The following is a 27,087-nucleotide window of genomic DNA, read 5'->3' as shown; positions in this document are numbered from 1 at the left end:
CTTGGACCCACTGCAGTCTTCATCGCGTTCTTCTAGCTGCTCACGCAACTGTTTTACTGAAAGTTCTACTAGCAGCATCTTTGGTCAGGCACACACGTACTTTTTAAATGTTCTTTTATATAAAGATCACTACGCGGATGTTCCCGACGAATAATACTTTTTTTTTTTTAAGTCTTTTTCAAAAGTCACTGTTGAATTTATATTTTCTTTTACCCCACACCTGACACCACTGTAGCGAGATTAAATAAAACGAGCGGTTCGAATTTATGTAAACATATTTATTTATAACTTTACAGTTAGGTATTATCTTAACAACCAACTCTACTTCTAACATTGTTACCTATATATACTACAGTTATTAGGTTCGAGAATATTCTGGCGTTGTCCCACCTCTAATTCGCCTACGTGACCGGTTTTTCTCTCTCGCACTCGATACGCCTCGAAGCTTCGAGAAGACTATTAGAGATGCAATGTAACCGTTACCTGGGCCATGCCGAGAGCATGTTCGTAACAGTATGTCTCTGTCACACCCTCCGTCATTTGTTATTAGGGACCCCAGATATATGAAACTTTTTACTACTTCAAAGCCCCCAATTTCTTTAATGTGTTGAACATTATTCCAAGCTCTGTCTACTATCATGATCTTTGCCTTACTCCTATTTAGCTGTAGTCCATATATTTTGCTTTTTTCCTCCAGACGTCTTATTATGTCTTCCATTTCTTCTTGATTTGCCGCGATTATTAAAGTGTAATCTGCATATCTCAAGTTATTGATTTTTTGACCTCCTACTGATATTCCGCAGTTCCATCCATCTAGTACCTTTCGCATAATGTGTTCGATGTAGATATTAAACAGAGTTGGCGAGATTATGCATCCCTGCCTGACACCTGCCTCTGTTCTGAAATGATCGGAATGGGTGTTGTTTATTTTTACCGTGCACTTATTATTTTCATATAGACTTCTGATTAGTTAAATTAGGTGGTGATGTGTTCCCATTTCCGCTAGTATGAACCATAACTGCTGCCATTTTACTTTATCGAAGGCCTTTGTGTAATCCACAAAGCACATAAGCATAGGAGTATTGACTTAATACGCTACAGATTACAAAATAAATTATAAAAACAGTGAAACAAGTCATGATACACAGTCGGAGTGACCAATCATTTAAATACATATTTCAAGTCCTCTAATTTCTTTATACTAATAGGTAAACTTTAAGCATTCAACATTTGCAGGTCATTATGTACTGACAAAGTTGTTATTCTTGTCCTACGCTCAGTATTAATATTGTGATAAAATTCACATCATCACAATTGTGTTTTATAAAAACAGCATTGGAGTGATCGGGCTCACCCATTATGACACGTACCTTGTGCCAGTTGACCTTTTCTTCAATTTAATTTTTGTCCATTTCGTTACAAGTGTGTTTTCTAAATTCAACAAAATCGTAAAATTCATCCATTTCAGTAACATTGTATAGAATCTTTCTACATGCTGTTCGTGCAATAAGGTACCACTGAGTTGGCACATATATAGCAACATTTTTGACGCTCTCTCAACATTACTATGTATACTATCACCTTCGTTTTGGGTATGTCCCTTTTCCAAGAAAAAATCGGAAATTTTAATTTTATGTTTAGCAGCCAAATCGTTATACATTACGACAGCATTTCCGTTAAGATTTTGTCCCCCACAGTTGTCAGAAAAAAAAACACATTTCTTGTTTTCCTTCCAAAACCTTTTTCGTCTATAAATTTTTTAACGCAGAAAGCTACTTCATTGGATCCTCTCGGTCTTTTTGTCTCATCCCACATGTAACAATAACCTTTTTTTATACAGATTATAAATACTCAGATTGTAAACAGAAAGCTTTCTATGATAATACAACTAAAATACATCTAAATGGGGCGTTTGAAGAACTTGTTGCATATCGAAAACTGCTGCAAAATAGATATCACGATTTTCACATCTCTTCTTTGATTTTTCTTTTGTTTCTCTTGCAAGCATCTTGTTCTTTAAATGGTCTTCAATTAAATATTTCATTTCATTTCTCTCTTCTTCATTGCTCTTTTTATGTTTTTCACATAGGTCACACAAATCCTTTTTTGGTTTGAAGAGTCCAAGGTTAAAATTTTTGTTGAATAAATCTAAACTTCGCGAATTGTTGAATATTTTTATTCATACAGTCTTCTTTATATAAATTATACATTTTTGTAATATTTAGATTTAAATCTAAATAATTGCCTCTGTATGTCGTTTCGGCAATAATGGCTTTCTACCTTCGGAAACATATTGATATGATCCATCACTGAATGTTTTATTTTGTCAGATAATTTTGTAGTACAGACATTTTTTCCTCTTTGATTATCGCCAACTGTATTCAGTATTTTATCTCTTTTGGAAAATGAAGTTTTTACCATTTGATGTGAAAGACACAATGCATTCAGGAAAAATATTTTACAAACTCTTTCCTTCTTTTCAGAAGTACAAAGATAATAGAAATAAGACATAGACCTGCGTGATTGTCTTCTGCTACTACTTGTCGACGTTTATTCACATCCTTATTGTCAACATTATTAGTGCAGTGATCAGTTTTATAATTCCTTATCCTCGGGAGCATAATAGGCTTCTCATCTAAATTATTTATAATAAAATCCTAATTTATAGGCCAATGACAAAAATTACTATTTGCTAAAATGTAATTATAAAAGTAACCTACATAACCTAAAGCGTAAGTTAATGAAATTAAACTATTTAATTGTACAAACAGGAACTATTAAAATTATATTAATATTACTAATACTTACATTATTGTGACAGTGCCACCGTATACTTCTTACGATTCAACATAATTATTTGAATTCTCAAACAGGAAAAAGATTGTTTTTAGAGTACAATCTTTACTGTTGATTTTGAGAGGAAAATAACACAAACTAACCTAGGTTACAAAAACTACACTAGTGCTGCCTCGATTTCGCGAGTGCAGAACTAGTCTATCTCCAGATAGGCTAGTTCTGCACTCAGTATATTTAATTTAAATCAACTTAGATGAGAAGAGAACTAATAAAAGTTGACATACACTACTTCTGCACCAACAAAATTAAGATAATTGACATAGACTACTTCAGTATTATTTGAAATGCTTAAATCATTTATACCTGGACTTATAATATTTGTGCAGTAAGTACCCACTGTAACAAGGAAAGTTTTGGTCAAAAAAACAGCAAACAGCCAATTTTGGACATAGACTAATTCTGTTCTAAGGCAGCGAAATACGGTATTTAATTAGTTTTATGTAGGTATATTTTATATAGTATTTTTTACTTACTATATTATAATTTCTGATATTTTTCTGATTAAGTCTTGTTATAGGCCCAATAAATCTGGAATATAATTTAAACTTACTTTGCACGACAAATGGTTTTGTAAACGGGTCATAGAAATAATATGCATTTTTACGCGATCATACGTCAAACACCAGTGTATGGTTCGCATATGCCAATTAGTTCGCAAGTGGATGAGATCTCTTAGATTGTCAATTCAGTATTATTCGAACTTACGAAGCGATAGGTTGACAATAATAAGCGCCCAGTGTCTTTTTCTACTAATTAACTCAATTTTAAATTAGTACAGGTGATTCGAAGTTTGACATTAACCCAGTGTAATAAGTAAGTCTATAAGAGCGCCCCATGGGGGGGGGGTGATTTCCCCAGAGACGCCAATAGGTGATTTAAACTTTTCATGTATTGGTGATAATAGTTAAATGCATATTAATGAATCCAATTAAATAGAAAATTTTGATGATTCGACTGTACTACAATCTTGCCAGAACCAAAAACTCAAACAGCACAAAAAGCAGTAGCGATAAAATTTTTTAACGTCAAATCAGATAAGTACAATTTTAATAATGTTTATGTTTACAAAGAAAAAACAAACAATGAAAATATAGGCGGTTTGCATCCCTTAACGGTCGCACATATTTTGCATAAAAAGTTGAATATTCCTAATAATATTTTATTCCTATTATTTCTGATGCAAATAATTTGGTTAAAAATTTAAAGGTAAAAATGCAAATTTGGTAGCTTATATTCCTAATCAGCTACTAGAAATTAAACGTCTAATTATAGATGTTGATACCCAATACGATGAAAATTATTTATTAGATAACAGTGAATCCCCCTCCCCCATATTAGGTTTCAAACGAACTTTTAGAAGGGTTGACACAGAAGGAAAAACTAACTATGTACCGAAAAGAACTGTAATAGTCATCTTTAAGGGACATATTTTACTACATTGCAATAAATAATGTATTTTTTGCTGTGGAAACCTATATTGGCAAAGTCACTCAGTGTTATAATTGTTTAATATTTGGACATATCTCCAAGCAGTGACGCATTACACAGGCACATTGCATAAAATGGGGAAAAACTTAAAATATCTTGCGTGCCATATAGTAAGGATCATGTATCCATTTTCAAGAAATATCCAAAATATGAACTACAAAGAAAATAAAAACGTAATGATTGAGCAAAAACTGCTTTCATCGAGGTAAAAACTTACTGTGAATCATCCTTCTCGAGATTGTTCACTCAGAATAGATATTCCACACTAAAAAATATCGGAAACAGTTTTTCTCTCCTGCCAATATTCACAATCCTTTAAAACACAAAAAAGTAAGTCACTATAGCATAGCGAAATAAACGAAAATTAATCTCTCCTACCCCACAGTCTCCACATAATGCACCTATGTTTCCATTTTATTTTGCGCCCACTAAACCCCTTTTTGCTAATTTAAACATCCCTAATTGTCAAAATAAATCAGATCAGACAGTTCTAGAAAGACTTATTTCCAATTACATTTTTAATTTAATCACAAGTATTCAAACTGTAGATGATATAAAAACAATAAGTTTGAGATTTCCCTCTGCACAGGTAATATAGCTAGTAAAATCACGTGGTCAGTTTTATCTGACACCTTAGGCTCAAATCATTTTGTTATAACTATGAATTTTTCAATAACCAACACATCGCAGGAAATAATTTATCCAAAAAGCAAATAGAATATCAAAAAGAGAATTAATATTGCCAATATATTGTATTACGGATGCTATTAAATCTGTTCCTCAATACAAAATTTTTAAATTCAAAAATCGATCGCCTGAGCCATGGTGGGACCCAGAATGTGATCTGATAATTAATAACAGAAAAGAAGCATTAGCAGTTTATAAACATTCACCAAGCCTTGATAATTATCTAAAATGTCAGAAAATTACTGATCATACTAAAAAGCAGCTGAATCAAAAAGCCAAAGCTAGTTGGAGGAAATGATGTTGTTATTTAAGCAAAATTACTTCTTCCAAAGAAATATGGTCACAAGCTAACAAAATGAACCAAAAATCACATAATAGTGCAAAACCCTTCAATGATACTTTATTAGACGACTTCTTTAATAGAGTATCTCCTTCATGGGTTCCACATTCGCATACACAACCTACACAAAGTCATCATTTAAATAATCATTTTTTGTTAAAACCTTTTTCTAAAACTAAATTATGCTTCACCCTTAAAAACCACATAAATACTTCTCCTGGAATCGATCATGTAAAATACCTCATGTTCTCAAACTACCAAAGGTTGCAAAAAACCATCTTTTACATATCTTCAACGATATCATCCAAAATAACATAGTTATTGATTCCTTCAAAAATATCTTAGTCGTTCCTATCCTTAAACCCGGTTAGGATCCAAATATTGTGAGTTTATATAGACCAATATCCTTACTCTCTTGCGTATTCAAAACCCTAGAAAGGCTTATAAAATTTAGATTAGATTGGTGGATACAAAAAGGGAATTTACTCCCAGTAAACCAGTTTGGCTAGAAAAGAGGTTTTGGAACTCTAGACGCTTTAACAACACTTGTTGTAGATGTACAGAATAACTTAACTAGGAATAAATATTTAACAGCCCTATTTTTGGATATTGAAGGAGCATATGAATCAGTTTGTTTGTAAATCTTGAAATTTAAAATGGTAAATTTCTTTCATTTGCCAATTGCTTTCATTAATACAATTATCGGTTTTAATACAGACAGGGTAATCTACGTCAGATACCATAATAAGAAACTAATAGGACATGGACACAACTATCACGGTATACCACAAGGCCCGGTATTATCGCCAATTTTATTTAATATGTACACCTTCGACATACATAAGATGCAAATAAACAACATTCCATTCAAAATAATACAATATGCAGATGACTTTTGTGTCTATACAGAAAGTAAGAAATATGAAAACGGTATGCAAAACCTAAGCAGAGTATGTAGTTCTCTTTTCCCATGGTACTACGACAACGGCTTGAATTTATCAATTGCCAAATCAGCAGTCTCTGTTATTACAAGACACAACCTTTCTCTAAATCAAAATATACTTCTTAATAATCAACCTTTTACATTTAAAAACCATATCAAATACCTGGGCCTTATCCTGGATGAAAAATTGACTTAGAAACAACACATACAATATATGCTGGATAGATGCAACAAAGGTAGTAATTTTTTAGAATGACAACTAGAGTGTGGTGGGGTTACGATGTTGAAACATCCTTATTGTTTTACGGAGCTTATATACGATTCATTATAGATTATGGTGCTACTCTTTATGGTTCTGCGTCTAGAAATCTTCTAAGAAAAATTTACATTTTTCAAAATTCTGCCTTAAGGATCTATTTAGGTGCCATGAGATCTACTGCTATACAACCACTACATGTGGAAGCTTATGAGCCTCCTCTTACGATTAGAAGAAATATTTTAAGCGAAAAATGGGTATTCAAAGCCCACTCAACAAATCTCAAATTATTTTCCAGTATACGTCAATCAGATCTCTCTCACAAATATTGGATTAAAAAGCCATCTCCTCCTTTTTGCACTGCTTTATAGAATAATTCTATTTTTTCAAAGAATTTTGCCAAAGTGGACAAAAATTTAGACTTCGTTGCTCTCTTCCATAAAACAGAAGTTATATTACCCATATACAGTGACAACAACAAAATGAGCAACAATATTCTGAGATCGGTTTTGAACTGTTACAGTGATGCCACAGTTATATACACAGACGCATCTAAATCAATAGAAGGACTGGCTGTGCCTATTTTCTACCCTCAGGAGGTTCTGAATTTAAGTATAAACTTTCCGATGACTTTTCAATTTTCTCGGCGGAATCATTGGCCATACTCAAAGCTTTAAAATATGTTAAAAACTCTTATATTAAAAAATTGTTAATTCTTTCAGACTGTCTTTCAGTTCTACAGAACATAAAAAAACACTTTTTGCCCAAAACATTTAGTAATCCTTATATTTTTTTAATACAGGATCAGTTAAAGCACTTAGCAGACTCTGGCTTTAATATAAAATTTATTTGGGTTAAGGCACGACATATTGGACTCGAAGATAATGAATATGTAGATTACTTAGTTAAAACCAGTATAATATCAGGCACTTTATTGTCATATTCTTTATGTGTATCAGATGCCATTACGATTTAAAAAAATAGCTATCGACATGGAAAGATCAATGGAATCTTTACTGCTTTACAAACCATACAAGATACACCACTTTACAACCAGTTATTCCACAAACTACTTGGTTTAAGAATTTTAAATCTCCAGATTAATATATAACCACCATAAATAGACTACGCTTTGGACATGCGTGCTATCCAAGTCATTTATTTAAAATAAATGTGATTGAAGATGATAATTGCAACATTGTGGAAAACTGGGTGATCTTGATCACATCTTTTTTGAATGTCCCAAGTTTCAACAGCATTCAAACTCTCTCTACAAAAAATTAATCGAATTTAATATGTATACACCATTCAATATCTAGTCGCTACTAACTACAGGCTTACAACAAATATATAATATAATTATAGATTTCTTGTCAGACACATGCACGGTTCTATAGAATTTGTACGCCAGTTTTTCATGATCGTGTGGAAGTTTAGATTTGTATCCCTTGTTTACCCTAAATGTTATAACACCTTATCCGTGGTACAGTTTTGTTTGTCTACTAAGAATGTCTTGATGGGCCCCTAGACGAGAAGCAAGTGACTCTGTAAGTTTCCTTGTCGTATATTCTTCTATTAATTATCCGTTAGTTTTTTTGCATTTGTCTCATTGGATGAATGACTAATGTCTATGGCATTAAAAAAAGTAGATGGTCAATTATAGAACCGGTATTATAGGATCTATAACCTTATTAAAAATGTAGTTTTATCCCGATATAGACCACCTCAACATTTTAAACATTAGTTAAATGAGAATGATGATTTCACGTTTATTTAAAATAAATTTTCGAATAATATTTGGTCTTTGCGTAATATGTCCGAGCTTTTAATTTAATTTTATTAATTTATAACAAATTCAATATTTTACTTTTTTGGCCATTATAAAAAATATCCAAATTGTGTTTTTGGGTATAATCGAAATTGGGGAAATAATATTATCCTTATTACAGAGCTGCTCGTTCAAACAAATCTCATAACTTTATACTTACTCCCATATTCTATCGAATTTAATATCACCTCCTCCCTTTAGAAGCTGGAATGATTTTTCTGGATTTTCATAAAAGCCCTCTATCGATGATTGGCTTGAGTATTGCCTATTTTCGAAGGAGCCAATTATTCGAACTAGCATATTTTCCATGTAAAGCCAAATAAAGTTGACTTTAACGTTTCCTTTGGCATCGGTTAATTCGAAGAATCCATCAATATCTCGCTGTAGTCCGTCATATCTATAATAAAAGAACAAGGGTATCAAAAATAGAAAATACACGTAATAATAAAAATAGAGATACATTTTATTATGATTTGGAAATATATTAGAAAATTAAATTAAAATTTCTATGTTTAATGAATTTCAATATAATTAACAAACAAATAGACTGTCAAATACACGTCAAATCAAAAATCGGATATTTTGAAGCTCTTACAAAAAAAAATATTAATTTTAAAGATTTTTTCTTCACTTTTACGATCTCACTTGTAGTGGTAAAGACACATTAAACTAGTGGTCTATAAGAAAGTGTATATTTCGTGTGTAGGAAGTGAAATCTCTAAAAAATCGACATGGAAGAAATTCCAATAAAGCCTTCAGATAGATGGAAATTTTACATAGAATTAGGAAAACAAACAAGAAAAAAGTTGACACGGTTGAAATGGACTACCTAAGAAGAGCTTGCCGTATATCAAGAGTAGAACGTATACCTAATTCTGAAATTAGAAGAAAAACAGATAGAGTACATACAACTTCTGAAAGAATAGAAACTAGACAGTTAATATGGTATGGACACGTACAGAGGATGGACGACAACAGATGGCCAAAAAGAGCTATGGAATACAATCCAAGTAATAGAAGGAAACGAGGAAGACCAGCCAAGTCTTGGATACTAGGTGTTATGGAAACCATGAAAGACAGAGCCATTGATGAAGACACCTGGAGAGATAGAAAAAGATGGCGATCGAAATGCGGGAAGCGGCAGAAGCTGTAGGATCCCCGCTTATATATATATATATATATATATATATATATATATATATATATATATATATATATATATATATTAGGAAAACATGGGATGATGGAATTTGAAGAATTACAAAAAAATAGCAACGTTAGGGTAAATGATAATAATAATAATAATAATAATAACCTGTGGGAGTTTTTTTGTCAGTTCTTCTATCAGGCGCGGCCCCCTGCGAATGGGGGATACTCTCTGGGTATTCTTAGAACCGATACCCAGAGGGTAGCAGGCATACCTGCCGTGGAACAAAAACTGACACCTGGCAGTAGGTATAAAATGCACACCCATGAAAATGGAGTTTAATAATTTATGTTTAGGGTCGCTGCCTGGGGATCGCCAGGGCACGTCTGGAGCCGGCGCTGGACGTGACAGCATGCGGGACGTCGGTGGCAGGGTGTTGAGGAGGCGGGCCCCTGTCATACAATCAGCTACAGCCCAACAACAAGAAGAACCACAAATGAGCCAAACAACAACACGAGCTCCACCCGCTAAAGGTGCTGCGCTGGAACATCAGCCGGCACTCAAGCGGGACGACCGAGGCAGCGCATGAAATGGACTGTGTCTATTAATGAAAACATTTTGCGTTTCTATTACAAGGTGACGAACCTCGGTCGAGAAACGATCGGCTATCGACAACAACTGTATGCCGAATTTTGCAGGGAGTACCCAGAGATTCAAGTATCTGAACAGCGAATAGCAGATCAATACCGGGTAATTATAAGAAATAATCTTATCCCAGAGGCTAGACGCGATACTATCAGAAGCGAAGTCGAACGGGAGATTCATAACCAAGAGCTAGTTGTGGATCAAGTCCATAATCAAATCCCAAATGAGCAGATTCCTGAGCCCATCATACAAGAAACTCAACCTGTTAACACGCAGCAGGACAACAACGAGTTGCACGATAGCCTGGTAAGAGAAATGGCACGTGCCGTACAAGAGTTTAATGGTACAAACCCACTTAGCAGACCACCGCTACCAAAAATAAACTCTTGTAAGAAACTAGGTGCGCTGTTACAAATTATGAACACTGAAGTCCTACCCAATTATATCGTGGAAGCCCATACATTAGAATATTTGCATATGCTGATTTATTGTGCAGCAACAGCAATTGCTAATGTTATGGGCATTAAGATCAGAACACGGCGGGGAACTAATATCGGAAGGACTGAAAACAGAATTGCACCCTGGGAAAAAAGACTGCTGAGTAAAATTGAATTATTGCGCAGGGATATTGGACAAATTACAGAATACATCCGAGGAGTAAGAAGTCGAAAAGTAATTAAAAGAACTGAAGAAATAATTCTGAACACTCCAAGACACTCACAACATGATCCAGAGAACAACACAGCTCAACACTGCCTGGACACATTAAAACAAAAACTCTCCGTTTATTCAGGTCGCCTAAGGAGATACAAAGTTAGTAACAACCGTAAATGCGACAATATACTTTTTGAGAATGCAGAGAAGGCTTTCTATAGAAAACTTAATTCCACCGTAGAAAATGTAAATAAATCCTACCCAAGCCAAGAAGAAATTCATGAGTTTTGGGGAAACCAACTTTCGACGCCAGCTACTCATAACAACAATGCTGGATGGATTGAACAAACGACGAACAACTGTCAACACTACAGTAATATTCCTTATGAACCTTTCACCACTGAAGAAGTCTCGAACATTATCAAAGAGCTTCATAAACTGGAAATCTCCTGGACCAGACGGAGTTCAAAACTTCTGGCTAAAGAAGTTTTGGAGTGTTAATGAGCTTTTAACAGCATTTATTAATAATATTATTTCTAATTCACAGGAAATACCATCATTTCTTACTCAGGGAACCACTTATCTAATACCGAAGGATCAAAGTAACACCCAAGATCCAGCAAAGTACCGCCCAATTACTTGTCTTCCAACTTTGTACAAATTGGTCACATCCTGTGTGGCCCGGCGTATCTACCAACATTGTGCTCTGAACAATATCATAGAGCCTCAACAGAAAGGATGCGCTAAGGGGTCCATGGGCTGCAAGGAACAACTTATTATCGACTCAGTCATTTCTAACCAGGCATACAACAAAAAAAGAAACCTTTTTACTGCCTTCATTGACTACAAGAAGGCTTTTGATTCAGTGCCGCATGAATGGCTTATAGATATATTAAAAATATATAAAGTCGATGATAATCTCGTGACCTTTTTGAAGCATATAATGGCAGAGTGGAAGACTAAAATTCACCTTCAAATACCGGGTGAAATTAATATCGAAACTGAAGATATCCCTATTAACCGGGGGCTTTTCCAGGGGGACTCGTTAAGTCCACTTTGGTTTTGCCTAGCAATGAACCCACTATCTCAGCTGCTGAACTCTACTGACTCAGGTTTTAGCATCAAAAATAACAACACTGTTGTAACGAAGCTTAATCATCTGTTGTATATGGATGATTTAAAATTAATGGCTTCCACTCGAAACCACCTAGATGAGATGCTAAAAACTGTAGAAAATTTCTCCAATGATATCAGTATGAATTTTGGACTAGACAAGTGCCGTATACTAAACATAGTCAGAGGAAAGGTTCAGCCCGGAGGTTTCGATATGCAAGATGGCCAAAACATCGAGGCAATGGGTGAAAATGATATGTACAAATATCTCGGAGTAAAACAAGCGCTGAAAATTGACCATAAACAAATGAAAACCGAACTAACTTCGGAGTTCGTGCGAAGAGTAAGACAACTAAATCGGTCATATCTTAACAGTAAAAATTTGTTTAAGGCATTAAATACCTACGCCTGTTCCGCGCTGAGCTACTCATTTGGTATTATAAAGTGGTCAAAAACGGATATAGAGGGTCTTCAGCGGAAAGTAAGAACACTTCTCACAAAGGCGCGAAAACATCATCCACGTAGTGCAGTAGAGAGAACAACACTACCGCGGTATCAAGGGGGAAGAGGACTTATGGATATAGGTGAGCAATTGGATAAACAAATTGCTAATTTAAGAACTTATTTTCAGGTACAGGCTGAGACATCTACTTTACATCGAGCAATTTGCGCAGTAGATGATACGACGCCGCTTAAACTGAGGGAACAAGAAATGCGCATAAACCACCTGACTAAGCAAGACAAAATGCGTGCCTGGATGAGTAAACCTCTGCATGGGCGACATCTTAATGAGATCAGCCAGGAATATGTCGACAATACATCGTCGAACTATTGGTAGACATCAGGAAAGATGTTTCCCGAGACTGAGGTTTTCCTACTTGCCATTCAGGATCAGGTTATTCCAACTAAAAATTACCTGAAATATATTGTTAAAGATCCTTAAGTCCAAAATGACAAATGCCGATATGGATGCCAAGCCCAAGAAACTATCCAACATCTTACCGGTGGCTGCCAGGCATTTGTCGGTACTGATTATAAAGACCGTCATGACTCAGTAGGAAAGATTATTCACCAAGAACTAGCTGACAAACTGGGACTTCTCCAAACCGACCATCTTCCTTATTATCAATACGTCCCTGATTGAATGCTTGAAAATGAGAACTACAAGCTATACTGGGACCGCACTGTGCTTACAGACCAACCAGTGGCCCATAATAGACCCGATCTCATACTAGTTAATAAAATTACTAAGCAAACAACACTTATTGATGTGGCGATACCCAACACCAATAATTTACGTGTTAAATACAACGAAAAGATCGCCAAGTACAGAGATCTAGAAATACAAATCAGGAGACAATGGAGAATGGAAAGTACCCAGACGATACCTATTATTCTTTCTACCACTGGAGTCATCCCGAAGAGCCTCCTAGAAAACATAAAAAAGCTGGGTCTAAATGAACATCTATATAAGATTATGCAGAAAGCTGTGTTACTTTCGACGTCCAGATACGTACGAAAATTTTTGGGAGATACACCGACATACCAAGTCACCTAGGACTCGATAACATGGAAAGAGTCCCACCAGAGCTCAATCCTTTTGATACCGTAGGTATCTGGGATGAGTGAATTTTCCCTTAGAGGGAGTGTGAGCCGTATGGCTAAATCTGGAATAATAATAATGAGTGAATTTTCCCCTTAGAGGGAGTGTGAGCCGTATGGCTAAATCTGGATAATAATAGCGTTTATTGTCCAACAGAATCCATTTATAGGACAAAATACAATACTAAAGTTAAATGATATATTAATAATTCATAAGTACTAACTAAATAACACATTTTTCGAGTATTTTACCTTAACATAAAGAAACTACTCAATCACCTAGGTAGATCTCAGCCATCCTAGTAAGCTGCTTTAAACTGCAGTGAAATATATCGCAGTAAGCACTTAAGGAATTATAATAGTTGCACATGAGAAATAGAGGAGAATTTAACATAAGATTAGTTCTAGCTTGTGTATTTCTGAACGTAATCGAATTTCTCACTGAATAAGATGGAACGTTAAAATTTATTTGTCGAAGAATATCAGGGCAGTCAATGAGATTATGTAGTAGCTTGTACAGAAATATTAGGGAGGCATTAATTCGTCTAGATTCTAATGATACTACGTCCAAACCGCTACACAACTCACTATTGCTGATGCCCCTCTTGGGATATATGCCGTTAATTTTGAAAGACAAAAATTTTAAAAATTTACGCTGCACCTGCTTTATAAGTTGGATATGTACATCATAAAAAGGTGACCAAATGACAGAGGCATATTCCAGTTTACAGCGTACAAAAGTGTTATAAAGTAATTGAATTGCCTTAATATTAGTGACATTTCGACTATTTCTAATTATGAATCCATAAAATTTAAGTGCTTCTTTAACCTTTAAATTTACATGTTCAACAAAGGTGTCAAACTCCAAGGTCTTTAATTTTATTTAAACGTTCAAGTTCATTGCCATTGATAATATAAGGATGGTATAAATTAGACTGTTTCCTAGAATAACTAACTACTTTGCACTTATTGGAATTAAGATTCAAATGATTTGCATTACACCATTCATGTACACGATTCAATTCACTCTGCAAAAAATGACAATCATTAAGGTCACTTATCAATGAATAAATCTTTAAATCACCGGCATAACATAAACATGGTGCAGAAATTGATTCACACAGATCGTTAATAAAAAAGAACTTCAGCAACAAGGCACAACTGTTAAGTTGGCATGGATTAAAAGCCACTGTGGAATAACTGGAAATGAAATAGTAGATGAATTGGCAAAAAACGCGGTTACACAAGAAGTAATAACTCATTATCTTTGTACGTCTAGAGATATAGAATAAGACATATTCAAAGAGCTTAACTCGTTCGCTACCAAGCGTCCCATATAAGAGCCACTCACAATTTTCTGCTGGACTGCCGTCTCAAATATGAGCCATTAGCAATACTATTATTTTATTCGATTTCCGTTGTACCCGTCTACTGTAAAGGTTTCATATTTTTCAGTGGTCTATAGTAAGGTCTGACTCGTGATTGTGTCTGATGGTCTCTCAGTCACTAACCAATTTCATTTGTAACTGCCTACAAACAATACGTGTTTTGCTGCTCTTTTGTGTTTTGCTATTTTAACACATTTTATTGATTTAAATCGCTGTTTTGGTGTTTATATGCAAGTAAGTATTTTATTTTATTACTGACTCCTTATTTTGTTGTCTTAATAGTAATGTAAACGGCTAATTACCTACGTAAAATGTGTAAAAGTGGGGTTATATTTTAGAAAGTACTGTGGTGCGTTATAACTGTGTGTTGTATGTATTTATATGTATTTGTAAGTCAAAACTGTTTCCTAAAATTTCAATATTGAAAATGGTTTATATTGTTTCTTTACAAATAATTGTATATACAGGGTATGTCATAACTAACTACCTATATACTCAATATACCACTTACATTATGTTAATAAATATGGGTTGCCACTATCCTCTTTTGATAATTGTTTTAAATTTTACAATAGCACCTTTTTATCACATTTAATGATCGGTTAAATTATTTTAAGTATTTTTTCAACCTGGTTTATATAATTTTTTTCTTATAATTACGATTTTGCATACTTTAATTTATGTTGCACTTAAAATAAAGCAGTACCTAATATTAGAATTTTATTTCAGATTTTCTGAAATATGTCACGACGTAAAGGCTTAACTCAAAAACAGCTTCAAGAAGAAGCTGATAAAATAATGGCTGAAGACAACGATGAAGTTTTGGCATGTACTTCTGAGGAAATACCGGAGGCTTACTCGAATTCAGGAAGTAGTTATGCACCTTCATTATCAAATAGCTTAAGCGCTAAAGACCTCAACTCTCCTGATGAAAGTGTAAACAATGAAGATACTGCTGAAGATGTTGAAGAGGAAGTCGAGAGAAATCCTGATGGTGGTCCAAATGAAAACGACGACGAGTGGGTAGATCTCCACACGGTAGTGAACCCACGTTGTTTAAATTTACAGAGCAAGCTGGTATACAATATAATATCCCAACCACAAGTACTACAGAAGAAATATTTGCATTAATATTTGACCAATCATTGAAGGAACAAATATGCAAGTGGATAAATTTACGTGCCGAAATATTCAGGAGTAATTTGACAAGGTATTCGACAATAAAGCATTGGACACCAGTCGATACTAATGAGCTGTGTACATTTCTTGGTTTATGCATACTAATGGGTAACATTAGTATTCCCAGCATTAAAAATTATTGGAGTACAAATGTTTTATACTTTCATCCACTGTTTGGAAATACAATGTCTAGAAATCGCTTCGAATCTCTCCTTAGATCTCTGTGTTTTTACAAAGAAGCTGATGACAAAACTTCACGTTTACATAAAATTTCACAGCTTTTGAATCACATCACCCAAAATATACAGAGTATTTTTTATCCCGATGCTAATCTCTCACTGGATGAAGCATTATTACTTTGGCGTGGGAGACTTCTATTTCGTCAGTATACTCCAAATAAAAGTGCCAAATACGGAATTAAATTATACGAACTCTGCACTCCAGATGGATTTATGCTAGAAATTCTAATCTATTCGGGCAAAGGAACAGTTTCTCCAGAGACTGGTCACGTTCAATGGGTAGTAACGAAACTAGCAGGACGTTATCTAGGCAAAGGACATACGTTGTTCCTTGATAACTATTACAATAGTGTAAGTCTGGCTGAATATTTATATGAACAAAAAACACACATTGTTGGAACGTTACAGAAAGATCGTAAGGGAAATCTAAAATCAGTTATAACTACTAAATTAAGAAAAGGACAAAGTGTGTTTGTGAAAAATGAACTTGTCATAAAGTGGAAAGATAAGCGTGACGTGTTACTAATATCGACAAAACATAACGTTGTTTTTGGTAAAATCACTAATCACTAAGAGAGGTGTTGAACTAGAGAAACCAAATGTCATACTAGACTATAACAAAAATATGTCGGGCATAGATCGAAGTGACCAAATGGTGTCGTACTACTTAACGCCCCGGAAAACAGTCCGTTGGTACCTGAAAGTGTTTTTCTACTTATTTGATGTTTGCATTTGGAATAACACCTACCTATATAATAAAGTGCAAACAAAAAAAATTACTTATTTTAAGTTTAGTGAGTTGCTTGTATTTCAATATTTAAAAGCAAACACAAACGCACGTGCTCCATCATTAAAAAAACCGACATATATGGAAAAGCCACATTATCCAAAGAAGGTGGAGAAGAGGAAAAGATATCTTGTTTGCTCTTAAAAAAAGAGGAAAACTCAAACGTACTTTGTTTTTGCAGACTGTAAGGACAAATATGGAGAAACTGTTGGACTTTGTGTAGACCCTTGTTTTCGTGAATATCACGAATCGAAGATCTAGTTTCTTTTTAAAATTATGTATGCTCGTTTTGTAACAACTGAAATTAAAAATAAAAAAAATCAGTCGAAATTATTATTCTTGGAGTGGCTCATAAGTGAGACACATGGTCTATCAAAGAAAAATTCATATAATAGACCAGTGTCTCATATATGTTCAAAAATCCTTTCAAATGTCTTTTTTCTGTATCTGATATTTACTACATTGATTCACAGCACAGTTAAAATAATTTTATTTTAAAATAATCAAAAAAATTGTGGTCCCTCAATGTCCAAAATTTTAAGATACAGGTCTGTAGAGTCTGTCGAGCGAGTGCCCATCAACAATAGTTCATTTACATTGGCGTTTCTGAGGGTAGGGCATGTGTTGCACTTTGTGAATATATTTTATGCGATAAGTTTGTGTTATTGATAAAATTTGATTTATAGTAAATTTTTAGTTATATTCTGTGATTATTTGGTTTGAGTTTTATTGGAGTTGGACGAAAAACCGAGTTGTTCCAAGAGAAGACAGCAAAATTCTGATGTTGATTCCAAAAATGAAATGCCGCAAAAGCGATGGAAAATGTTAGCGTCCGAAGAGAAGGTAATAATACGAAACGTTTATGAAGGAATTGTCGGCAGAAAAATGGAATTAAATGTTAGCCAAGCAGTCGACATTTGTAGCAGTTTAACAAAAGTATCCGTTAGCTGTATTTATCGTGTACTTAAAAATACATCGGAAAATAAAAAGCAAGAAAAAGGTAAAACTAGAGGTAGGAAAAGCATTGTTTTGGATGACGAGACAAGGAATATTATACGTCGAAAAATTCATTCATTTTATTTTCGTAGTGAAATTCCAACACTGAAAAATATTTCTCAAGAGTTCGAAAACGATGACCCAAGATATCTCGTAGAGTCTTAACCAGGACCATGCGTGAAATGAACTTTCGATATGTAAAACTCAACAGAAAAAGTATGCTATTAGAAAAAAATTAAATTATTGTGTGGAGAAGAATATATTTAGAAGAAATACGCAAAATTCGCAGCACTGGACGAAAAATATGTTATTTGGATGAAAGCTGGATTAACGAAGGTTGAAAAAGTTCATACAGTTGGAAAAGTTTGGCGAGATTTAAATGTCAAAAGTAAACGCGAAGCATTTATAGAAGGCTGATATACAGGATTAAAAGCTCCATCAGGAAAGGTACGGCGTTTAATCGTCACCCATATAGGAAGTGATAGAGAGTTTCTTGATGATGGTTTTCTTCGAGTCGAAAAAAAACAGGTGATTATGAAAGTAATTGATCCAATGAGGGAGGATTCAAGAATGGCTTACAGAAAAGGGGATTGCATACGAAGAATCAATTCTCAAAATTTAGCTACTTGACATTGCACGGTTAAGGAAAAGTGAATATCTTAAATATGCTGTAGATGAAACTGCAAAAGATTATGGTGTCAAAGTTCTGAGTCTACCACCTTATTATTGCAAACTTAATCCCATTGAACTTATCTGGGAGCAAGTGAAAGGAGAAGTAGCACGCAATAGCAAACGTTCAAATTAAACGAAATTAAGAAACTGTTAATTCGAGCAATCCTCCATGTAACTCCAGAGAAATGGGCTAAATGTATAGGCCACATAATTAAAGAAGAACATCGTATGTGGGAACTTGACACTCATATCAAAGTTTTACTAGAGCTAATTATAATTACACCAGGTGGTGAAGATAATGACAGCGATAGCAGCACTGCATCTTTAGATTTAGACAGCGAATAATATTTTCTAATAGTTTAATAAGAACATCAGCATAAAAAAACCAAAAACAAAAAAAAACGAGAAGAACATAGTAAGTGTGTATAGTGTTTGTGTTTAAACACATCAAACATTATTTTTATTTTGTTTTTATAGAATTTTATTTTGTTTTATAGGATTTTATTTTGTTCTGTTTTATACTGTTTAAGTGTTTTGTTCATTTTATTCTTTCTTCTTCTTCGTTTGTTTTTGGGTTTCGATTATATAATCATTTACCCAGTACATGTAAGGTTATGCTCGTCTTGCTCTAGGCAATGCACAACCAGGGATAAATTTCTACTTCTGTTTACTTTACTGCTAATTGACAACTGGGTGATACTGAAAGATCAGCTTTTTCATTTGTTTATCTTCTTCATTTAAGGTTACTTTTTACTGCTAATTGACAACTGGGTGATACTGAAAGATGAGCTTCTCCATGTATTTATTTTCTTCATTTAAGGTTACTGTTTACTGCTAATTGACAACTGGGTGATACTGAAAGATCAGCTTTTCCATTATTTGTTTATCTTCTTCATTTAAGGTTACTGTTTACTGCTAATTGACAACTGGGTGATACTGAAAGATTAGCTTTTCCATTTGTTTATCTTCTTCATTTAAGGTTAGATTAGACTTTTCTCGTTTGGGGGTAGCTTCCAAACATTGTCACATTAGGTTTATGGGTAATGCTACCTTCGGTTAGGATTAAGGATTTTAAGGACGTACATTTTTGTATGTTAGGATATTTCCAGTATTTTCTAGATTTATTTTGTTATTTTGACAAGTATAAAAAAAAAAAAATTTTTATAGATCGATTTGAAAAAATTTGATGAATTTAATAATTATTTTTATAACTTTCTCAGAGGGTTTATATAGAATACTATGTAAAGATATTGGACTCTCTATTCCTGCTTTTATTAGTTCTAAATACAGATCCATATTTTTGTGTTTGTTTATGGGACATTCAAAGAAGATATGGATCACTGTTCCAATGGTTCCGCATTCACATATCGGTGTTTCCGTTTTACCTATTTTGTAGAGATAGCAAGGAGTTTTGCAATGTCCACTACGTAAACGATTAATATTTGTTATGGTATTTCTGCCCATATACCCACATTTGGCATACCATGGTTTTATGGGGAAATCACACTGCAATCTGCAATAGTTTGGATCTTTATGTTTAATTTGGGAATGCCATTCATTGTAGAACTGTGTTAAAATGTCTTTTTTTGTAACGCAAAAGATATCTGTACTAACATTTTTTATATTATATGGTACTCTTAATTCTCTCCCAATATTCGCCAGCCTATCAGCTACCTCATTACCTTTAATCCCCTGATGTCCAGGTACCCATTCTATTCCTATCGAGAATCCCATATTATTAGCTTCTACCAATAGTTTTTTGGTCATTATGGTTACGTAATCCATTTGATCCCATTTGAGACTGGAAATTTTGGATAAAGCACTTTTTGAATCCGCAAAGATAACTGCTTTCATGATCCCCTTCTCAATGCACACAGAGATAGCTTTATATATAGCTATCATTTCAGTTGTACAGATTTGTGTGTAATTATGGAGCCTTGATGAAAATTTGTAATTAATCTGTGGTATATAAATTCCAAATCCAGATTGGTTTGTTTGTGGGTCGATAGATCCATCTGTATATACATAGGTATGATTACTATATATTCCACCATATTTTGCTAAAAACATTTCATTAGATTCAATTTCATATTTTTCATATTCTAGGCTATTAATTGTAATAGGATACAAAAGAATTTTTCTTTCTACTTCATATATGGGATTAATTTTGTATCGGATTATATTTTTTGATTTTTTGAGTATGTCCGTATATGCTAATGAGTAGTCTGGTATAGCTTTATTCTTCCAAAATTGGTTATTTGCGTTTATAGCTTCATTTAACTTATTTAAACTTCTTATTACTATGTTATTTTTTTCAGACATTTGTTTCAATATATACTTATGAGCCAATATTTCCCTTCTAACTTTTAGTGTGGATACTGAACATTCCGCTTGTAATATTAAAATTGGTGTAGAACGTAGACAACCTGTTATAATCCTTAAGGCCACATTTTGTACTTGTTCCAACTTCATCATCAGACTTTTACTGCAAGGATTTAAAAGATTGGCTGCATAATCTAAATGAGATCTTACTATCCCTTTGTATAAGCTTAAAAGAATGTTTGGGTCAGATCCCCATTTTGTACCACAAATTGCTCTCATAACATAAACGAGAAGAACATGGAAAGTGTGTATAGTGTTTGTGTTTAAATAGAATAGTACAATGTTTTGTTACATCAAACATTATTTTTATTTTGTTTTTATAGAATTTTATTTTGTTTTATAGGATTTTATTTTGTTTTGTTTTATACTGTTTAAGTGTTTTGTTCATTTTATTTATCAAGACAATATGGCTCTTGGCGAACACCCATTTAAAAAAAGTATCGCGTCACAAGACATACCTCTGGGGTGGTGTGGAAACTGTCTTAAAATTTGTTTTAAAAAAATTTCATTGTGTAACTCTTTAAGGACGGGTCACGTCAAAAGACGTTTTAGCGTAACTTCCGCGACAGCCGGTTGGTATCAGTAAACTTTCTGCAAAATTACTTCTTTTTATAGCTTATTGTTTGTGGCATTCTGTATTTTTAGGGGAATGTAGGGAATGAGCCACAAAATATTTATTCATATGTTTATTTATTGACGTTTCGATCTCTATATCCAGAGACCGTTTTCAATTATACAAATGATAGTACTATTTATTTTCTATGGCTTTTCGCTTGTCGTTCTGTATTTTTAGAAATAATGTTGGAAATAAGCCACAATATATTTATTCAAATGTTTAATTTACGGACGTTTCGATCTCTATAAAGAGACCGTTTTCAAACATACAAATGACAGATATATTTATTTTTCTATAGCTTCTTGTTTGTGGCATTCTGTATTTTTAGGTAGAAGGTTGGAAATAAGCCACAATATATCTATTTACATGTTTCATACACTGACGTTTCGATCTCTATTCCGTTTTTAAAGATAAAAAAAAAAGAAAATAAACAATATAGGATTATAAAAATATATAATAATAAACAAATAAAATAAATATAACTATCATTTATATCTTTGAAAGCGGTCTTTGGATATAAAGATCGAAGCGTCAGTAAAAACTTGTAAATAAATATATTGTGGCCTATTTCGAACATTAATATTTGAAAAATAAAATATAATTAACGTTAAAATAAAAGTAAGTGTCCATCACTGGATTTCCAAACGGCTTTCCGCATTTCTGGGCCTTTAAACGATGAATCACTCTCTCAAATAGTGAAATTGTACCATAGTTCATATGTGACTATCGAAGAACAACTCCTAGGATTTCGTAACAGGTGTCCATTTCGCATATATATCGGGTAGAATACCCAGTTATTGGCACTTTAAGGAAAATAGTTATTTAAGCATTCTTCTTGTTCTTCTTCTAATGGCGCTACAACCCTTTGTGAGTCTTGGCCTGCTTAACAATGTTCTTCCATTCTGCCCTGTCGGATACTTTCCTTCGCCACTGCCTAATGTACATGGTTTTAAGATGGTTTTTGGTTTTATGGTTTTGATCTAAACATTAGATCAAACATCAAATCTAAAACATTAGATTTGATGGTAACGTAATGATGCTAATATAGGTAACATCATAGGGGGATATTTTGATTTTTGTTATAATTTTCTATTATTACTGAACACAAACTAAATGTCATTTTATTATAAATATTAAGTAAAATAATGCAAAAATAGGTTATTTTAGATACTATACACATTTCCTAATTATTGGCAGGTATACTCTAGTTACTGGCATGTAGTAATTGGCAGTGTACTCAATCATTTGCACCCAATAATTGGCATAATTTTTATATCAAAATATTGATTGAGCATTGAAAACAAAACTAAAACATAGGTAATTACGTACAAACAAAGTGTCATTTATTTATATATTTTTTAAAAACAAATTTTACAAAAACAATATTCTTTATACAAGTTGTTTAAGACAAGTTTTACAAACAAAATATTCTTTATATAAATTATATTTTTCAAGACATCCCTTGTAAAATGTTCTGGAGCACTTCTGGCATTTAACTCCAAACCTAATCAGGTAAAAATTTCCAGTACATGTAAAGCATATACCCATATTCATAAAAATATTATTTTTAGGTGGTGAGCAGAGTTCTGGAACTTCTGGATCAAATTCTAATACTGACAGATTTCTAACGTGCTTTTGGAATTGACGTATTTCCATATTTTTTCATGGGGCTGTCGATCATCTTCTTTATTTAAAAGCTTGTTTACTTTTAAGTCCTCTAAAATATTAGGTTTCTGCTGAAATAAAGATTCTGCTTAATCTTAGTATTTTATTTAACACTTTTTCCTTTCAAGGAATTTTCTTTACTTTTCAGAAACCGTTTTGCTTTATTTTCTAACTTTGTTTGTTCTTTTTCATTTTTTTTTTGCGGTCTTTTCCCTCCATTTCATTTTTATAAACTAAAGAAGCTATTACAAAACTATATGTTTGGTATTACGTATTCCCCTACGTTCGGGAGTTTTGACCCAAGGCAAACAATCTTCCATGTTACTGCTCCAAAACAACTGCTTGCATCCAATCTTTTTCACTAGTAGCAATACCCCACCCATCTGGAACACCTTCTGCGATGCTTTTGGGTAATATTTTATAAGCATAAACGATCATCGGTGGCGTTGTAACTCCCGCAGCAGAAAATGTGAACGTGACGGTAATATTAGTTTTCGATGGGCGGCTTTGCTCTATCTGATAAACATTTTGGCACCTTTTGTTGTAAGAACTCTATCTTCTTTCGGACAAAGGGTAAAATAAGTTTCATCTCCGTTGTAAACTCTGCTAGAATCAGAAAAAATGTCAAAATAGTTCTTTTCCATTAAATGTTCTTGTATATTATTAAACCACTTTCTGATATCATCTTCGGACACGTTTCCACTGACATTGTTTACAGCTTCAGGAATTCTATTTGTTTAATTAGGGTGTCTTCTTAAAAACGATTGATACCAATGAGCCCCTGGTATATTGTTTTTAAATGGAGTTGGTCGAGGGTTCTGACCCAAAAATGGCTTAACAGAAGCTTGGATGTCCTCTTTTCTTTTTGGAAACCCTTTTCTGTGATCATCTACTACCCACTTTTCTAATACAGGTTCTTCTGAAATACTTAAATAAGTATTTGGACTATGTGCTACTGTTTTAAATTTTTCGCTTAGTCTAAATTGCAGAGTAGCTCTGGGTATCCCATATTTAACTGCTGCCGTCGCCTTTGGCATGCCATTAATTATTTCCCGTAAAGCTACTTGAAAAATTTCTTTATTATATTTTTTTGTACATTTGCTTTTCTTTTGTACTTTGGGCATTTCTTTCTTCCTGAAATTAAAGTTGCTAATCACTAAATGTAAATAAATACCTCGGCTACCTAATTATTGGCAGTACTGCCAATCGCTAGCATTTGTTCTAATATGACATCCAATTGTTGGCATTAATAAAAATAATTATGCTTATGTAGAAAATAAGCATAAAAACGAGAAAACAGCACAATGTAATCTAGAGATTAACGTGATATATCATTCTAGTTATCACAACCAATATTACAATTACAAACTTATCTCTAACACCAATGATGCCTTACTGAAATCACGTAAAATGTAAGGATAACTTAACGTCTAACCTTCACTCTTGAATAGTTGGCGGGATATTAATGATTATAGTATTCTACGCCCTACCATATATAATACATATTTCCAGATCATTATAAAAGTGGAAGTAAGTATTTACAGTGAATTGCTCCTTAATTAATTAAAAATAAAGTGTCCACTGCCAATAATTGGGCTAGTGCCAACAATTGGGTGGTTTATCCTACCAAACCTAGTGAATACGGCATAAAAATACTTATGGTTTGCGATGTGGCTACGAAATATGTAATAAAAGCAACACCGTATCTAGGTAAATCTACTGTAACCAACGGCGTTCCTTTAGCAGAACATTTTACCACAAGCCTGACGAGACCTTTACATGGAAGTAGACGTAATGTAATAATGGGCAACTGGTTTTACAGCATCTCTCGTGCACATAAATTATTGACAGTGATCGCAACACTCCGGAAAAATAAAGGAGAAATACCTCATGAATTGGTCGATAACAAAACTTGGAAGTGGGGTTCAAGTATGTCTGTGTACGATAAAAACATGACTTTATTATCTTATAATCCTGAGCAAAATAAGAACGTTTTTCTACTTCCAACTATGCATTTCTCTGTAACCATTAATCATGAAACAACAAAACCCAAATAATCCAGACATATAATTCAACTAAAGGGACTGTAGATACGTTTGACCAAATGTCTTAGAACATTTGCTGTACTAGGAAAACTAGAAGGTGGCCGCTAAATATATTTTACAATATAGTGAATATTGCAGGAGTAAACGCTTCTGTAATATACCACCACAAAGCAACCAAAAACAAACAGGAGCCATTATGTAGACTAAATTTTATGCTAAAACTTTATGAACAATTAACGAAGCCACCGCAACAAATAAGAGATGCTCCAAACAGTATCAAATTTATCAAGAAGTCTCAAAGAGAGTTTTTCCATGCTTTTTAATTTAACGCCTTTTGCTGAAGACCGCCGAGGTCTCCAAGGGAAAGGAAAACGAAATATACTCTACAAAGAAACGAATGACAACTACCTAAATGTTACAAGTACGGAAATGCCTTATGTAGCGACCATTAAATTAAAATTTATAGGGAATGTGTACATCAATAGAAGGTTATTGTTTCTATATTTGTAATGGTTATTATGTGCACAGGTTTATCGAGTATACAGTGATGAGTGTCTTACCACCCGGCTTTTTAACGTAAGAGATAGAAAACACAGTTACCTTGTAAAATAAAAAGAGATGAAACTCGTAGAGGTGAGAAATAATCGATAGAAACCTATAATTTACATTACATTACATTACCACTATCGATAGTCTCACACCTTTAGACGTTAGCTTCTAGCTAAATCACCTCTGCAGCATAATTATTATGTGTAACGTCGTATGTGTGACGTATTTCCATTTTTTAATTTCGCATAAAGTAAAAACTGATTGACCACAATAAAGCAAAAATGTGAATAAAATAATTTAATTAATAGTGATTATTTATTCTAAAGTTTTAAATTATTAACCAAGAATAATTTCTACTATGATTTGAACAGCAGCAGAACAATAACCCAAACTGTCACTAAATCATTATAAAAGTCTGGTGGATCAGAGTTCAAGGCACGATGTTCTCATCCAGGCGCTCAGGGTTCGAATCCAACATGGAGGTTTTACTTTTTTAAAAATTTAAATTTGAAATTATGCAGATATTATATCGTTTTGCTTTAAATCACTAAACATTTATTTCAGTCTTTATTAGAAGTGTTTATAGTAAAACATGAAAATCTTATTGAAAAAACAATTTACTTTCGAAAATAAAGTAAAAATTCTTCAAACATAAAAGAACGTTCTAAATAAATGTACTTACAAAAAATGTTTAAATAGGTAGAAATTCTATAAAAATATTCTAAATAAACGTATTTTATTCTAATGAAATGTATTTACAAAAAATGTTCGAATAAGCCTCCATTAGCAGCAGAAAATAACCCAATCTATTATAAAAGTTTCGTCTAACATTAGTTAATGTTTCTGGACTAATACCTTTCATTGAATCAAAGGCCTTTTCTCTTAATTCTTGGAGAGGGTTAGGCCTATCGTCTTTAATTCCATATAGTTTGGACTTGATATATCCCCAAATAAAAAAATCACAAGGTGCAAGATCAGGTGATCTTGCAGGCCAAAAAATATCTCCGTGA

General features: G+C 33.4%; 1 protein-coding gene across 2 annotated transcripts in view; it reads right to left on the bottom strand.

The window, feature by feature from the left end:
* Apoltp (Apolipoprotein lipid transfer particle) overlaps window positions 1–27,087 on the bottom strand; it is a 1,459,665-nt gene that overhangs the window by 769,897 nt on the left and 662,681 nt on the right. For both annotated transcript variants that reach the window (XM_072546518.1, XM_072546519.1), the window contains exon 31: window positions 8,559–8,795. In XM_072546518.1, coding sequence (XP_072402619.1) covers window positions 8,559–8,795 — 237 coding nt within the window. The remainder of the gene's footprint in view (window positions 1–8,558; window positions 8,796–27,087) is intronic.

The sequence above is a fragment of the Diabrotica undecimpunctata genome, chromosome 10 (assembly GCF_040954645.1).
Source record: "Diabrotica undecimpunctata isolate CICGRU chromosome 10, icDiaUnde3, whole genome shotgun sequence".
Taxonomy (NCBI): domain Eukaryota; kingdom Metazoa; phylum Arthropoda; class Insecta; order Coleoptera; family Chrysomelidae; genus Diabrotica; species Diabrotica undecimpunctata.
Note: the sequence above shows the minus strand (reverse complement) of the source record. Positions and strands in the feature narration are given on the sequence as shown.